The 17,812-nt window shown below is 50.9% G+C and overlaps 2 protein-coding genes across 5 annotated transcripts; one reads left to right on the top strand and one right to left on the bottom strand.

Moving 5' to 3' along the window:
* Nucleotides 1-4,947: 4,947 nt before the first annotated feature.
* Nucleotides 4,948-10,446, top strand: LOC119099230 (uncharacterized protein DDB_G0271670-like). Of its 4 annotated transcripts, XM_037222344.1 has the most exons (5): nt 4,948-6,381; nt 6,651-6,782; nt 7,633-7,741; nt 8,518-8,678; nt 10,131-10,446. In XM_037222344.1, the coding sequence occupies exons 1-5, from the start codon at nt 5,059-5,061 to the stop codon at nt 10,269-10,271; spliced, it is 1,866 nt and encodes a 621-aa protein (XP_037078239.1). In that variant the 5' UTR covers nt 4,948-5,058; the 3' UTR covers nt 10,272-10,446. The 4 variants fall into 4 exon arrangements, with proteins under 4 accessions (XP_037078239.1, XP_037078240.1, XP_037078241.1 ...); XM_037222345.1 differs by lacking the exon at nt 6,651-6,782; XM_037222346.1 differs by lacking the exon at nt 10,131-10,446 and having other exon boundaries at nt 8,507-8,561.
* A 1,358-nt stretch (nt 10,447-11,804) lies between these two features.
* On the bottom strand, nt 11,805-17,537 carry LOC119099232 (ADP-ribosylation factor 6-like). The gene is made up of 5 exons (XM_037222355.1): nt 17,473-17,537; nt 14,981-15,097; nt 14,442-14,545; nt 13,441-13,639; nt 11,805-11,970 (listed from the first exon to the last, which is right to left on the bottom strand). The coding sequence occupies exons 2-5, from the start codon at nt 15,060-15,062 to the stop codon at nt 11,828-11,830; spliced, it is 528 nt and encodes a 175-aa protein (XP_037078250.1). The 5' UTR covers nt 15,063-15,097; nt 17,473-17,537; the 3' UTR covers nt 11,805-11,827.
* Nucleotides 17,538-17,812: the final 275 nt, after the last annotated feature.

Genomic DNA, 17,812 nt, shown 5'->3' with positions numbered 1-17,812 from the left:
ACCAGGTACATTCAATCGCAGTTCTACCCAAGTAGGGTTCCCTCCTAGCCTGTGAACTGTTCTTTCACCCCGGCCAGATGTGCACCCATTTGACCGTCCATGACAAGTATTAGCAGTAGAGATAATGTTACGCATACGTAAAGCCTGTACAACTTTTAGGAGTAAAAATGATGACAGTAAGACGGTTTGAAAGTATAACTTTTGGCGTGTAACATTCATGCCGCGTAAAAGTCATTGCAGTAGAAGCAATGCCGTGTAAGCAGTGGCTGTAAACGTTTTTGCAATGCAGGTAATGACAAGTAAGGTTTTTGAAGCGTAAATTTTGTCGCGTAGCACTAATGTCACGTATGTTTTGGAACCAGTGATGTTGTGTGTAAGTAACGGTATTTGCAATAGAAGTAATGCCATAACATTTTTGTCGGTAGAAGTTTGTGTTGTAGCAGTTTGTCACAGAACCCCATAAAAGGGGCTTTTGATGCATAGAGGAGCCTTCTTATCCAGAACAGGATCCTTCTGATTGACAGAGACGACCCCAAATCCAGAACGGGGACTTTCCGATTGATAGAAGGGAGCTCTGAATCTAGCACAGGTTTCATCATCCCAAAACAGGCCGTCCTGATCGGGAGTAACCGCCCTGTGACACATGCGGTGCGGTCTCTTGGTTTAGTGGGATCCTCCTGGTTTAGAATTGAAGTCTCCTGGTCTGGAAAAGAACCTCACTCAATATAGAAGATGCCTCCTAATCCAGAGCAGCAAACCTCCAGCTGGTTGCGGAGACCTCCTGAACCAGCGAGGGGTCTCCTTAACACAAAATAGGGCCTCTTGGTCCAGAATGCGGGTCTCTTGATCCAGAAAAGTGCTTTCTGATCCCGATTCGGTACTTCCTAGCCCAGACAAGGAGACTCCTTGACCTGAATTTTGGTAAATTGTTGTGGCTTTAGAACCAGCGGCTCAGAAAAGAACCCTCCCAAAATTTTGAGGGGACAAAATATCATTTTGCTCCCTTTTCTCCCTGCCGCGCCACCACTGGCGTGAAGGTGGCTGATGGGTACCATGCGGGTTGCGGCTCGCGACCACGCAAAAACAGGTGCACGACACTCTTCAGCTGGCATCCGTTGTGCCAGCCACGCTATTTAACGCGCTCTCGGTCATGAGCGTGTGGTGGTTTGTCATAGTGCTCCTGGCTGGGCTCATCGATTATGCCTCCAATTCGGCATCGGCTTTGATGAGCATCACCGGAATCCCGTTACGACTCTTAAGATGATAACGACGGTTACCTGAATCCCGTTACGACTTTAAGATGATAACGACGGTTACCTGAATCCCGTTACGACTTTAAGATGATAACGACGGTTACCTGAATCCCGTTACGACTTTAAGATGATAACGACGGTTACCTGAATCCCGTACGACTTTAAGATGACAACGACGGTTACCTGAATACCGTTACGACTTTAAGATAGCAACGACGGTTACCTGAATCCCGTTACGACTTTAAGATGATAACGACGGTTACCTGAATACCGTTTACGACTTTAAGATGATAACGACGTTACCTGAATACCGTTACGACTTTAAGATGATAACGACGGTTACCTGAATACCGTTAACGACTTTAAGATGATGACGACGATTACCTGAATACCGTTACGACTTTAAGATGATAACGACGGTTACCTGAATACCGTTACGACTTTAAGATGATAATGACGGTTACCCTGAATACCGTTACGACTTTAAGATGATAACGACAGTTACCTGAATACCGCTACGACTTTAAGATGATTAACGACGGTTACCTGAATACCGTTGCGACTTTAAGATGATAACGACGGTTACCTGAATAACGTTACGGACTTTAAGATGATGACAACGAATCACGCCGGCCGAATTCAGATGCTTCGACAGCCCTTCAACTCGCTGCCTCGCATACGTACCGTTATCGCCAACATTTCATGGACATTTTCCGCCTCCGTTAACGATGCACCTGCAAATAAAACGGCATTACTTGCAGCAGAAGGCGTGGGTGAGACATTAACTGCTGGAAACTGGTACAAGGAGAAACTGGGGCAAATCGACGTGGGGTGCGAGCAGGGCCCTCACAAAATGATACAAGTCGACATCTTACGTGTGGCTAACTAACTGAGAAGTCACTACGTCTGACTTGTAGTATACCATATTACTTCTGCATGGATGGCTACTCGTTTCTCCGAGTTTAAAAGCGTGCGCAAGCATTGTGCTTTCTACTACACAACCCCGCGCCAGCCGCAGTGAAAGTAACCAAGCTGGAGATGCCTTTCACATGCAACAACACACTGCAGCTTACCTTTTTCTGCATTCTGGGTCCCAGTGACCTTCAGACAAATGGCTTTGATGTCACTGGGTCGATGCGCGCGACAAAGTGGTGACGTCACAGCAGCATGCATTGCAAAAACACTCTCAGTGGGCAGAAACGGCACTGACGCAAAAGACGCAAAAGAAGAAGACGCAAAACACCATTACAAGCTCTTGCAAGCAGCGCTTGTGTCAGCAGACGAGCCTTCGAGTTGAAGTTTGGTGAGCCAATGAGCGATTACGTTTAGTAATACACTGTCGTTTTTATAAGACACCGTCTGCAGTTAAAATATGCGGTTTATATGCGGCGGTAAATGTGGGCGGTTTGCCTGATAAATGATACGATGCATGGTTATGTGTTTATACATACACCATCATGTAACAGCATGATTTCGTCAAGGCTATGCCATTTAAGTGGGAACTGGATAAAAATAGCGTGTTCTCGTAAAAAAACGTGCTTCCCTGAAACGTTTCTAACAGCGAGATTGACGTCTTTATCGATAAGCCTTCACAAATTTCGCTCCATTTTTGTGTCACCCAATGTCTATTTGTCCGCACTAACAAACTAATGCTTATTTGAATGTCATCAGATATACCAAACCTATCAAAACACAACAGGTCATTCCACTGATCCTCCTCATATTTAAACATTGGTTAAGTCAAAAACATCGCCACATCGACACCTCACACTTTATGTAATTGTATCCTTGGAATATTTTCTCTGGTATTGCAGATATCTGTGTGAATAAAACACTGGTCTCTGGCATTGCTGACAACATCTATGAGATGTGGGGCCCCAGTCAAAGGCGTGTGGTTCCTTTCCGGTTGGGGTGAGGCTCCAACTCCAACTTTGAGATGAAAAATTTAATCCAGAGATAAACCCGTGTTTTAAAAACATTGTGTGAACAGCTTAAGTCATTTTTCCTCCTGCCCCCAAACTTATTCTGCTAAACTACATCCCTGTACATTTACATCTCCCCCCCCCCCCCAATGGGCCCGCGCCATTTCAATGGTAACATCACATCAAAACACTCGTCTGAAGGAAACAATGCTGGGACGCGTTCGCATCGGGATGCACTTGACCCTTGCCACTTGGACATGGGACGAATGCCGCGCACACCGGGGCCCCGCTCCGCCGTGTTTCACACTTCTTCATGTCGTCTTTTGTCTTGTCCAGCCAATCGCATAACTCGTCACCCATCCTCTTGATTCAGTACGTTACCGCAGATCAATTTTTGGGTCTTGTGGAACTTGGGTGTTCATGTCTTGCCAGGTCAATGTCTTAGAAAGGTTTTAATCTGGTCATGCTGGAGTGAAACGTGGCTTATTCGTCAACGATACGTTTCGCTGTTGTTACGTTTTTGTGTAGTTAACTTTTCTGTACAAAACTGTCACTTACCGATCATCAACTTACAGTGTAGGCCCCTGACCAAAGATTGTCTTTACTGCCAATCTTAAGTGGTATGCTCTTAAGCTGCGTTTTGTGTGCATTCGAACTATCTTGGACTTGGCAGTGTTGCCCTTTTGCCCACAGGTGACACTTACTCGAAGGCTTGTCATAGGTCACTTACCCAGGCTGATCTCCACCTTGGAATTTTCATAGCATGCGCCTTTCTAAAGCGTTCTGTCTGTTTTAATTCATTTTTGGACTTGATAGCGTCGTTTCGTCATATACACGTGACTTTGGCACGACAGACCATCATAATAGACTTACCTTCCCTAACCTTGAGACGCAGCTGACTTCACAACTGGTCGATCAGTTGCTGACAGTGCTGGAACCCACATGCAATTCTTTATTACGCACATGTCCCCTACTTCTGCTTTCCGCGACCTTCAACTTAATGCTCTACGTGTTCTATTTATCTCATCCTGCAGATTATGCCGCTACCCTTCGTAAAACTTACCATAGACGTACAGCTGACAGTCTGAGCAAAAGACAAAAGTGTGAAACAACATTTAGTGTCACCAAAGCTATAGACATATATGAAGAAAACCATCCGGCGCTTATTCCGAAATTTAAGGGGAGAATCGGGTCCATTTTGTCTCTCATGCACCATCATAGACCTAATGCAACATATATCCAAAGGTTGGAAGAATCTGGCCTCCAAGACAAGCATGTGAGCAGGAGGGCGGGGAGACTCCAACTATTCGTGGAGGTGTAACATTAATTATAAGACAATAAGTGTGAAGAATTCACGAGCATCTGTGTAACATCCTTAAGGCCTGCCCAACCACCCTGGTGCCCACGCCTATGTGTACAGAGCGCCGGCGCTGGGTGGGAGTAGCCCGAGTTCAGCAGACCGCCTCTACATCAAATTCTACATTCAGAAACTAAAATGCCTAACCACCGACATGTGGATAGCCTACAGTCCAAAATGGGCGGATACTGACTGGCCCAATGCACGTGGTATTTCATTTTTATAAATCAAAACATAAGGTTGCCTTAACCGCAAGGCCCTATAGCAACTTAACCGTCAGCTCCGTGCTATGAATTAACTGAATGGTATAACACCAGTAGATTTTGTTTTATCTCTGCACTGAATCTTAACCATGACTTGATAAGGCAGTGACATGAATGGGCCGGGCATGGTTGTTCCTCGGTGAACATTTGAACATTAACTACCAGCCCCAAAATAACGCATACAAATGATTCGTCACAGAGACTAATGGAAAGAACGTTTTTAGATCAAATACTACTACACAAGATTTAGCTTTGTCTTTGCAATGGCCGGTGCGGACGTGGAATCCGGGAATGATGGAAGTGTTCAACCCGAGGCAGACGCAACCAGCAGGCCCGCGGCGTCTACCGACAACACCACCCAAGGAGAGGCACAAACAGATCCTGTAGCCAAGCTGCCCGAAGAGAAGTCTTCAACGACTGCCTCTAGCGGCGACACTGCTCAGGCCCAACCATCAACGAAGTCCTCAACAACACTGCCCGTGGAGAAGGCCTCCATGTCTTCCCCCAGCGATGGTGCCCCCCAGAAGCAACCATCAGTAACATTTTCAACCAAATTGCCTGTGGAGAAGGCCTCCACATCTTCCTCTAGCGACGATCCCCCTCAGAAACAGTCACCAGTAACATCTTCAACTAAATTGCCAGTGGAAAAGGCCTCCACCTCTTCTTCTAGCGACGATGCCTCTCAGAAACAGCCATCAGTAACATCTTCAACTAAATTGCCCGTGGAAAAGGCCTCCACCTCTTCTTCTAGCGACGATGCCCCTCAGAAACAGCCATCAGTAACATCTTCAACTAAATTGCCGGTGGAAAAGGCCTCCACCTCTTCTTCTAGCGACGGTGCCCCTCAGAAACAGCCATCAGTAACATCTTCAACCAAATTGCCGGTGGAGAAGGCTTCCGCGTCTTCCTCTGGCGACGATGCCGTTCAGGCCGAACCATCAGCGAGGTCTTCAACAAAATCGCCCGCGGAAAAGGCTTCCACCTCTGCCTCAAGCGAAGATGCCCCCCAGCAGCAGCCAGCAGTAAAGTCTTCAACCAAACTGCCCGTGGAAAAAGCTTCTGCCTCCGCGTCAAGCGACGACGCCCCTCAGAAGCAAACATCAGTGATATCCTCAGCCGAGGTGCCCGTGGGGGAGGCTCCTGCTTCTGCATCCAGCGACAATGTCCCTCAAGCGCAACCATCAGTGAAATCTTCAACCGAGCTTCCCGCGGAGGGCTCCATGCATGCCTCTGACGGTAATATCCTTCAGGAGCAATCACCCGCGAAGTCGTCAACCGATCCGCCCGTGGAGACGAAGTCTTCCACGTCTGCCCATGCCGACGACGGCCCTCAGGTGCAGCAATCGGCAACGTCTTCCCCAAAGCGGTCGTTGGAAAAGGTTTCCACGTCTCAGACGGGTGAGAGCCCCAAGCACAGCAGGACGGACAACTCCAGCCTGACTGCACGTCTGTATAAGGAACAAATCAATACGGGCAAACTAAACCGACTCACCAGCGTGGTGGCAGATCCGGACGGCAGGCAAAATCTGGTTCATCCTGGGTCCGTTCCGCATTGGCACACCGTCGACATCAGTCTGGCTGGCAAGGTACGTGGGTCGTGACGTACAGATGTGCGAGCCCGAGACCTAACAATTCAATTTCGCGGGGGCGGGCGACCCTGTATGACCTGCTCCGCAGCCCTTTCTGGCTACATGCTGTTTCACATGCCTGGCTGACGCGGACGAGGACGAGGCTGCATGGTTTTCCCGGGCCTAGTATCCTCTATCAGAGAATTGCTCTGACCGTGGGATATCCTGACGTGCTGAGGCGTCACCTGCCGACGGCCACGCCTCACAGCGGAAGTGCTCGGTCGCAGCGCCCCATGCCCTGTGAGAAGCGCCGTACGGGGGCGCACGACTGCTTCGCTGCACCCGCCGCACGGCGGAACCGAGCGCTCACGGCCAGGGGACCAGGACAGTACCCCGAGTTCATGCGAATCAATCCAAAGGTGAGTCCCGGGCAAACCTCGGTACTTGGTCACTGCGGAAAGAAATGCCGGCGATGAACGCCAACTTACGGCGGAGGGGCTTTAGTGCGTTGTCAGTAGAAGACAATCTCGTCTGAACAATTTGAAAGCCGCAATGGTGGGGTATCGTATCTGTTTCCACCTGGGATGGATACCGTTGCACTACGTTGAAGGTAGTTCTGCCTTTTCTCCCAAGATGTTTACCTAATAATCGCCGTTGATGGAATAGGGAATCGTCGCCATCGCGGGCATGGGAACGTTGTTGTTTATTTGGGATACAACTGAATCCACACCTTTGAGAGCTAGCATAAGGTCTATGGCATCGCAGGAAATTAATGAAAGTAAAAAACTTCCGTACCCAACACCTTTTTCGGAGGAGAGGGGACTTCACTGCTGATTTTGGTTCAGCATGTTTGGATTAGAGCTCCATCGGCCATCACTAAACGTTTCAGGGCGGTGCGATGAAGGTGAGTGGAGAGAATGTTGGGACAAGACTGATTACATCTAGAGCCATCCCAGGTACTTCCCTGCACAGGAAACCATCTTTGGCTAGGAGTGGAAGCTTCGGCGGTGCTCCCGTCAGGACGGAACTTACACCTCGTCCGATTCTTGCAGCTTGTTCCGGAAATCAGGGATGAAGGATAAAGCTCTGCGTTAAGAAAAAGGTCGGATGGCACCAAATTTTGGAGCAGACATTAAACTATACCTTATGAATTCTACTGAGCGTGACAGCCAGCCAGTATCGGGTCATATAGGTGGCAGTGCACAGACAGCGCATGGACACCCAGGCAGAGTGGCTGCTGCCGCGTCCTGGCCTCACTTCTGCCCGCAGCTAAACGAGTTCGTGGCGGCCTCCATTATCGAGAAGCTGCGCCTGAAGGGGCTGGCGGCGCCACTGCACGACTACAGCGGCCGTCTCCTGCCCTCCTCTCTCCTGGCAGGTCGGTGCAGACCTCTCCTGCCCTCCGCTCTCTTGGCAGGTCGATGCAGACCTCATCTGCCCTCCGCTCTCCAGGCAGATCGGTGCAGACCTCTCCTGCCATCCTCTCTCCTGACGGATCGGGGCAGACCCCTCCTGCCATCCACTCTCCTGGCAGGTCGGTGCAGATCTCTCCTGACCTCTAACGGCGACACCGCGAACCAGGACGCCGCGTGATCGACGCAAACGGGAATGCCGCGAACAGCGCGCTGATCTCGCGGCGCTGCTCTTGCTGCTCGGCACCAGTGAGGCGCAGATGCCGCCGTCGAAGGCAAACCGGGCTTTCAGGTGGATTTAGCCCGCGGAAGCAGCACGGGTGCGGTCATGTGACAAGTTTTGGCACCGACCACCTAGAGGCCGTGCGGAGGCTGTCACCAGCATATTCACCACGGCCAATATCGGGAACCAAAGGATGTACGGGAAAAGTTCACCAGAAGTAACTCAGCTGTGCTTCTAGCCTCACGTGATAATCATGCATCATAAAGCTTTTCTAACGCTTTACTGCTGAGGTGACGCCCAGAACCCAAATACAAATGTTACGCATGTTTATCGTAAGGTGCCTGGTCGTCCCTGCCCACAAGGATGCACCGCCACGCAGCATGTCTTGCAGCCCACAGTTGCCGCATGTTCAATATTGCACAGACCTGACTGACGACCTGCCTGACCAAAAATAACACTGCTGCTTTCAAGACTTCAATGTCCCAACGACCTGACTGACCAAAAATAGCGTCCCGGCAGAGATGGTGCTGAAGCCCAAGAAGAAGCGAGTGACGGACCGTTACTACTTCGGCTACGTGCCGCCGCCCAACCGCCAGCGGGTCAGCACGGCCTTCCGCCGCTACCTGCAGCAGTTCCTGGAGAGGCACAAGGCCGCCGAGAGCGACTTCTGCTATCTCCATGTAAGTTCGACTGGTCTTCGCAGACGCCCGTCAGAAGCGATGCTTCTCGCTCCCCTTGCTCACCAATCTCCAGTACATTTCGTACTTCACGTCGACAACGCGACTCCCGAGTCTGATCGAAAGTTCGTTGAGTGGGACGCCTTGACAATGTCTAATGGCCTTCGAGAACGCCCCCTGAGATCTTTTGTTTGCTGAGTCAGGATAAGAGGCGTATTGACCAGCACTGATCCTTTCAAGACTATGGGATAAAGGGGAGTGGAAAGAGGTGGGAGAAGACTGCTTGCAACTGGGTGTCGTCCGCCACCAAGACATGCCCAGCACAGGACATGTCGCGGTGGTGGACGAAACCTTCTTTGGGCCGTGTGTGGGCGCTCGGGCAGGGTTCCCAACAAGAGCATTTCAGCTCCTTCAAGACTGATGTTACAGCTTACCCCGGATAAACGGGACGTCGCGGGGATGTGGACGAAGCAGTGAGCGGGCAAATGGCAGAAGGCCTCTGTTTTACCCCCATCCCTCGGGCTACCTGCCATAGTTCCATGCAAGACAGCTAGCAGGGAACAAGTTCGGGCATTCAGGTTTCGCCGGCACAGTTCTGCGAGGGACCGGGTTTGAAATTGGAGGATGGGTTGTAGTCAGAAGCATCGTCAAAACGTGTTAGTAAAGAGAGTGCCAATAACCTAGAAATTATTAAAACATTATAGCCTTAAGCATCGATGTTATCGTGTCACTGCACCGTCGACCAAGTAATTTTACGTATATGCCAGCAGCAAGCCAGATTGCTTGAGAGCTTCATGTTAGGGAACCCTGCCTGTTGAAGCCAACGATTTATAATAGTAAGGCATACCTCCGTTCAGTAAAACCCTTTTCAGGGACCCTGACCATTTTTAAACATCCATAGTCCATACCTGTCCGGGCAGAGTATCTCCCGTCCCCGCACACAGAAAACAAGCGAATGAAAGTTGGTAGCCAGTTCCACGCCCCTTCCAGGCGCCGCGCCGACATGACGGGCCTCAGGTGCAGTGTGTGACGCGATGCGGCGCCGACATGACGGGCCTCCCGTGCGGTGTGTAACGCTGCGCCGACATGACGGACCTCAGGTGCAGTGTGTGACGCGATGCGCGCCGACATGACGGGCCTCCCGTGCGGTGTGTAACGCTGCGCCGACATGACGGGCCTCCGGTGCGGTGTGACGCTGCGCCGACATGACGGGCCTCCCGTGCGGTGTGTAACGCTGCGCCGACATGACGGGCCTCCGGCGCGGTGCGTGACGCGCGCGGCGGCCAACATGACGGGCCTCCTGTGCGGTGTGCGATGCAACGCGACATGACGGGCCTCAGGTGCAGTGTGTGACGCGATGCGGCGCCGACATGACGGGCCTCCCGTGCGGTGTGTAACGCTGCGCCGACACGACGGGCCTCCGGTGCGGTGTGTGACGCGCCGCGGTGCCGACAGGCGCTGGAGAAGGTACGGCGGATCTCCGAGATGAGCGACAACGACACCCCGCTGCCCAACAGCCTGGCAGAGGTGGTCCGCGCGCAGGAGGAGCCCGGCTTCGGCATGCGCCAGCTGCACCGGCCCCAATCGGTCGTGTGAGCCAGTGACGCCACTACGGACACGAGCCAGCGGCATCAATGGGGACACCGATCAGCGTGGCCATAATACTCAAGGACACACGAGGAACTGCATTGGTATCTCACTGCAACAAGTTGGAATCCCTCCAGGCTACGTAAATTGAAAAAAGTGAATGGTATTACACCGACAAGCGACCGCCTGCGCTTTTGAAAACGATATCGATACATAAGTGATAACGACAAACATCTGCCGATGATGCGGACCCTCGGCAAGAATCTGCGCCGGGCCGGTTTCTCGGGCACGTGTGAATCCATGCCATGCGCGTTCAGTCAGATTCGCAGCGCCTTCTCCCGATCTGTATTTTGTGCCGTATCCACGTGACAATGCGGGGCGAAATCTGTCAAAGCCCCGGTAAGAAACGACTTTCGGCGCGCGGGCTCCACTAACAGCGCTGGCATACATAGCAGGCGGCATGGAGCACCACGTGTGCAGGTGTCACGGCCAGCGGTGAACACACGTGACCGGTCACACCCCGGGGAGCCCTCTTCCAGGTACACAAGCGGGGTAGCCTGTCTACCACTCGGTCGCGCTGGAGAACAAAGCGTTCGGGGTTAAAATATAGAGCCGCCCGCGGGCAGGCCCTGATCTGAGCTGCCAGCAGGGGCCGGGTTTTGTCGGTCTCAGCGGGTGCTGCGGTCGTCAGTGAGGCCGCCAACTGTTTCACCAGCGGGACGGGCCCTGCTGGAACCGAGCACCTGCGGCACGCTCCCGCGTCCCCCACCGGCCAGGCAGCACTTGGTTACATACAAGAAGAGTAACACTACTCACCGTCAAGCACTCCGCGCCCGCTAAACAGCGACGTCATGATGCCGGCAGCATGTCACACGTTAGAGTAGCGCGAATCGGAAACTTAAGTCAAACTGCCACCACTTAAAAGCACCGAGCTTAGGCAGCGCTAGCCGCCCGCGCCTGTGTGGAGCAGGTTGCTGATAAAAGACCGGGAGGCGGCATTTGACTGCCGCGCGCACCGGCGGAGCGTGTGTCCGTTTGGCAAGCCCCGTTCCGAGTGCTGCAGTCCGGCACCGCGCGGAAACCAATATAAAGCTCTCCAAAAGCCCCAACATCACTACACGAGAAGCCATTAGCGGGCAAAAGGCCCGTCTCGGCCGTCAGCGTCAATCACCCGGGCTACGACTGGAATGACTATTCGCATCGCATCACACCATGAGCCAATGAGGCAACGCACATTTACAATAACGACAACGAATAACAGAGGTAACAACTGAGCCGGCCGAAGTTACGAATCACGCCACTACCCAGGATAAACGAAGCGCGCGAAGCTGTGACACCCTCCGCCGGGGAGATGTTTGGCATGCGTGGAGCTCTACGCATTCGGATTCGTCCGTACAAACGCCGCGCTACAGAAGACTAATCAAATACGCACACTCCCTGATCATTGGTTGCGTAGAGTCCCTCCTATCACTTGTGCACATAGTCCGGCCGCCCACGGTAGGCGCAGGCCGTGCCTCTTCTCACCGCTTCTATATAAAAACGGCCACGCCATCTAGCGAGCGCACTCATGACTTGTGATTCGACGTCAGCCACACGAGGCCCTCAAAGAGTCCGTCGCCGGTGGTGGCGCAGGCCGGTTGCACGTACCAGTTGCGGTCGTTTATACGCGTCAGGCCGAGCTTCTCCTGAATTTCGTGCGGCTTCATTGCTGTAATAGAACAGAAAACGGAGTCAGTCGCACTGACAGACGAATCAGGTTCAGAAGGGGCAAGTCGCGGCTCGAAAACGAGGATTGACGGTCATCCGACGCGCTTCCCGCATTCACCAGGTCACCCTGGACCCTCGCAATATGAGGTCCCACCCGGGACATGCCGCGGCGGTCAGCCATGAGCCGGCTTCTCGGCCGTGTTGGCGGGAGTGACCGAGCGAGCGCACGGACCCCAAACAAGAGCAGCTGCGCGGGTTGAGGCGCCTTAAATGAAGCCTCCCACCATGGCCACAGTCTTGCCTACTACTCACTTCTCCTCTTCACCCAATAACCATGAACGGTCATCATTGGCGGAAACCAAACCATCCGAACCAAACCAAACGACTGCGCTTCAGCGAGTCTTGTACGAAGATCAGCAGGGGATGCGTTAACTATTGCGCGTCTGGGAAACCAGAGGTACGGGGTTCGACTCCCCGCGGTGCCCGCCCTTCCTGCCAGGGTGAGAGGCAGGCGAAGCCATATAGCCTCAGCAGCTGAGTGCGTCGTAAAGCCCCAATGACACACAAGATCAGCGGGGAGGAGCCAGCTCAGCACGGGGAGGGGTGGCGGGCTGATACATCAGCGGAAAGGATGACGGTTTCGGAGAGGCTGGCAGCTCACCTGGGAGGATTGACAGGCCAGTGAGGACATTACGGTCGGCAGGTTACCAGCGGAGTCGAAACTGGGAGGAGGTCAATGAACAGGGAGATCACGTGACTCGGCGTCGCCCACAATGGTGTTTTCCAATATTAATGATGATAAGAGACTTTACAGTAAGTGGTCTTCCGACATATCAGGAGGTAATAGTGAACGTTAAGATACTTAGAGCCACTGCTCAGCCAGGAGGACAGAGGGCTCAATGGGGAGGAAGGGTCGGCCCAGCAATGACGTAACAGTGGCGGGGAGAGGCTGACGAACAGGGGGGGGGGGGGGACAACATGGTCTAGGAGGGAGGGAGAACAGACGGGAGCAGCGACAACAGTGGCGGCAAAACAAGACTGAGACACACCAACAGTGACAAAGGACTTCCCGCATCAGCAATAGACAATCAATTGCATCGAATAACAAGCACACTGACGATTACCGGCAGCTGCCAAAAGAGACGACGCCGACAAGGCAGGGCGGTGGTTCTTAGAATCAGCGCCTGCGATGGCGCTACGCATAAGCAGACCCCCCCCCCCCCAATACAAATATTGCATGCCACTCCAAAAAGCTAAATCAGATGGACCAGACCGCCACGTGGCATACAAAAACGCCCCTGCCCGGGGCTGCCCAGTGCACGCCCCTGCCCCAGCCTCTCAACGCGCGCCCCCTACCCGGCCGCGCAGCTCGCCCCCTGTCCAGCTGTCTGGCGCACGCCCCCACGCACCCTCCCAGCGCCGCGCCCTCTAACCGGCCACGCAGCGCGTCCCCTGCCCGGCCGCCGCTCACCGTCTGGCAGGTCCTGTTTGTTGGCGAACACCAGGACGATGGCGTGTCGCATCTCTCTGTCGTTGATGATGCGGTGCAGCTCCTGACGCGCCTCATCGATGCGGTCGCGGTCGGCGCAGTCCACCACGAAGATGAGGCCGTGCGTGCCGGTGTAGTAGTGCCGCCAGAGCGGCCGGATCTTGTCCTGGCCGCCCACGTCCTGCCGACGGGCGGACCAGGTCAGCAGCGCCGGCCGCCAGGGCACGCGTTAACCGCCGCACATCGCGGTCCCAGGCACACCCGTGATGGACGTCCGCACGCAGCTGGCAGTCACCGGTGATCTGGCCTGCCGTCCAAAGGCAAAACACCAAATGTTCAGTTTTGGCCATTTTGAGTGTTTGATGTCACTTGGTCTGTCTTCGAGCTGAATTCGGTTATTTAAACCATCAGTTGAAATTTTCACACACTGTTAGCCCTTTCTTTAGCTAAAAGCTTGTGAAAGTTTCAACCAATAATTAAAATAACCGAATTCAGTTCGAGAACATCAATCAAATGGCATGAAAAACAATAGACCAAAAATAAACATGTGGGGTTTTAACTCTGGATAGCAGCGGGGAACTGAGCGGGAAGTTCTCGGTGCTCTGGAGATCTGAGTCGGCAGCTGAGCGACCCTTATCTGGCCAGGCTGTGCGAGAGTTGGTAGTGTTTCTCCAGCACACAGCACCCCGATGAACTCACCTTGGGCGCCCGCAGCTCAGCCGCCATACAGCAAAGGAACGTTAACATAAAACATCCTCATTTCCAGCAAGCAGTGCCCATCGAAAGCCACCGAAAAACTTTTCGAAACCACCGAAAAGCCAGTCACAGACCATATCAATGAACAGATGCGCGTCTCACATGGCTCATGGTCGATAAACAAAGTCAGTGACTGTGACTGTGACTGTCACTGTGACTTTAACAACAAAGTCAAGATACTAGGCAAAGAAGGGCAGCAGAATAGATGATAGCGGCATTCCACATACCCAAACGTTGAACTTGACGTTCTTGTATGACACCGTTTCCACGTTGAATCCCACCGTAGGTATTGTCGTAACCGACTGGCCCAATTTAAGCTTGTAAAGGATTGCTGAAAATGATTTGTCAAGGAGATCTTGGGGATTACAACAGACACAGAGCCTCTGAAAGTGTGGAGCTGATGGAAGCAAGCAATCATCTAAGAAGACAATGTGAAAATGTCCTCTTTAAAGCCGAGTGCACACAATAAACACGCCTCAAAGCATACTCTGTCCCCCACAGAAAATGATCTTCAAACATTAACAAAGCCCCACCATAGTTGTCAGAAGGCAAAACACCTCCTGTTTGAAAATGACCTCATTTGTCTTTGAGTACAATCTCAGGGCATGCCACTATGAGCAGAATACACTACTTGGTGAATTAAGCATGTGCACACCTTGGCATGGGTTGGAAACAGGGCACAGAGGAAGATAAGCCACCTTATTGCACCTCCCTACCACTCTAATGATTATGAATCATGCACATAAACTCATGCTACAAAGGATACTGGTTTTTCCAGAGGCATCCAGTCCCAGCATCAAAATTCGTATTTCCTTGTTGCCAAATATCTTGGAGAGAAATTTCCCCATCTTGAGACCATACACAGGTACCCTGAGCTTGCAGCCTGAAACAAGAAAGTAGTGGTAAAGCAAAATACATTGTAGTTAACAACACATCAAAAACACAGTATTCGGCAGGGAACAGCACATCTGATTGGTCAGCAAACTGTCAGGCTCTGTGCAATTTAAATTCCTGGTCGAGCATTGCTAAGTACAACTAATGAGCCTCCAACAAATTTAATGATCTTTTTCACAGGTAAGTGGTTTGCAGGTTCACAAAATATTTTCAGTTAAATTGGTTCAATAACATGAAAATATGATCCAAATAGAGCAAGATTTGGCATAAAATACAATGAAAACTTAACCATCTTCAAATTCAATCTTTCTGTTTTCATGAATTTCTTAACAACAGGAGCTATCTAACCATACCACAATGACTGCAGGCATGTTAAAAAATATCTTAATTCACTTGAGACTTGTCACCATATGAAACCTCTTGAAACCACAATGTCGCAAGCAGGACATTACCAACATAAAGTTGCTGCAAAAAACATTATTAACTGCAAAATAACACCTTGCATGCAATATATCAAACTGCCTAATATCCTAAATTGTATCCTGAATTGGATTATAATCCATCTCCCATGGTACAACCTGGCATGCTCAGTCGCATAAAGCAGCTGATGATGCAACAAAGAATGCTGATGCCAGCTGGTAACAAGCTGTCACCAGTTGCTGCATTCTGTGGTGGCATGAGAAAGTAAAGGTTACTCCTCCTAAACTACCAAACTATTAAATATTGCAGAGGACCACACAGAACCAGATGAGTTTGGTTGGGCCAGACTAGACTGAGCTAGGCTAGGTCATCTCTTAAGTCAGTCTTTTTAATAGGCTCATTGGCCAGCCATTCATCAGGCTGGCCAATCCCAGCTCAGCCTTTTTGGTCTCACCTTAACATGATAATCAATATCTTACTAAATAATAAACAGTAAAATGAAATCCACAGAGATGCTATGACAAAACACAACAGCCAACATCAGCTTCCTGGCTACATTCAGCATAGCATGCTGCCATGCATGCCAGTTTCCAGTGTTGACAGTGAAGATCAGCCAGGTTGCAAAGGTGTCAGACCAGTTATCAAGATACTTCGGGCACGTCCAACTCTACCCCAAATAGGGCGGTCAATTTATCTGTTGGGGGCAGGAGCCCAGATAATCTGATGACCACGGGGTTCCCAAGATTGTCTCTACAATCTTATTCACAACTCCTGGCTTTTCATTACCCCTACTGATCAAGGTACCCAGAGTCAAATGGCACTGAATTTATCATCCAACAATTTGCATTCCATCTTTACTTACAAAATTTTTAGCAATTAGAAATATATTGAACATATTGAAATACAAACAGTAAAATCTAATGGTCTGAAAGAGGTACTTCACATTAACTGCTGAGCAGCATCATACAGATGTTTTTCAACTGGTCTGCCTATTGAGCACAAAAAGCAGAGATCACAAGAAAGATGCTTTGATCATGTGACAAATTTTGGTCCAAGCACTTCAATTTAATTGGTACATCTCTGGCTAAAGGAATGCTGCTAAGGCTGTCACACCCAAGGCTGTACAAGATAATATGGGAGCAATGGACAACTGACAAATAAAACAAACATGGTATGCATTTTTCTGTTCCACACATCATCCAATCCAGCCCAATACCTGTGTCAAGGGATCATGTGCTTCCCAAGAATAAGGTGAGCTACCCTAATTGAAGAATTGCTGCTCTAGGATACCCAAAATGTACTAAAAATATTAATTCTTGCTTCAATACCAACCCAACAAGATCTCATTGCAATCTGCCATGTTTTGTGGGCTGGTGCAGGCTGGGGTAGGGAACATGGGATGTTGCAAGCCTCCAAGCCAGCCTGTGAGAACTCCATCCACAGTACCAAATCCCTACTTTACATATGCCGAACCTGAATCATGCCCTCACAAAAGTAGCAGCTGAGCAGCTGACAAAGCAGCTGATGAGTGAATTGTGAATGCTATCATTGCATAATCATCACTTTCAAAATTTAGAAACAATGATATTGTGCAACAACATTTATTACACTTCCTCCAATGTATAAGCCTATATACATCTTCGTTCCAAATTGGCCTCATGGGTAAACATGCCTACTGTCATAAATGTCATGCTCTACAAAAATCGGAAGGTCTAAAAAGAATCCATTATCTTTGCTCAGCCTGGTATATACTTTCCATTTACTACAATGTTCATATAAAAATAAACCATCTTCAGTAGGTCAAGCACCAGCCAGTCCATCACCCGGAGCCGACGATCCCGACATCTCAAGCCAGCGAAGTTAATGCGGTTTACCCTTGTCCCATCTCCAGTGCAAGCGACCACGAAGAGTACTCAAAGTAACTCTGAATTCATGCCTTATTACCTTTTCAACCTTCATACATAAAATACGGACCCGATCCCGCGCGGTCCGGACCAGACGCCCCAAACCTGAATGCAGCACGGGGCACGGCGCCGTAACAGGCCTAGCGTGCGATAAAACCGCTGCGTGGCGCTTACGCCGCAACGCGGTGCATATGTCACGAACGGGCCGCTCCCATCAGCTGCTGACAAGTCAGCTGACTTCATGGGGCTACACTACGCACGAAGGAAGGGGGCGCTGTCAACCTTGGATTTCGACATTACCCCGTCAAGAATGCACGTTGTTTACATTGTGGTCGGCGCGGAAGGGTGGCCGTATCTTTCTCAGTTTAGAGAAAGCTTTA

The sequence above is a fragment of the Pollicipes pollicipes genome, unplaced genomic scaffold (genome assembly GCF_011947565.3).
Source record: "Pollicipes pollicipes isolate AB1234 unplaced genomic scaffold, Ppol_2.1 Scaffold_4740;HRSCAF=5597_pilon_pilon_pilon, whole genome shotgun sequence".
In the NCBI taxonomy this organism is placed as follows: Eukaryota; Metazoa; Arthropoda; class Thecostraca; order Pollicipedomorpha; family Pollicipedidae; genus Pollicipes; species Pollicipes pollicipes.
Note: the sequence above shows the minus strand (reverse complement) of the source record. Positions and strands in the feature narration are given on the sequence as shown.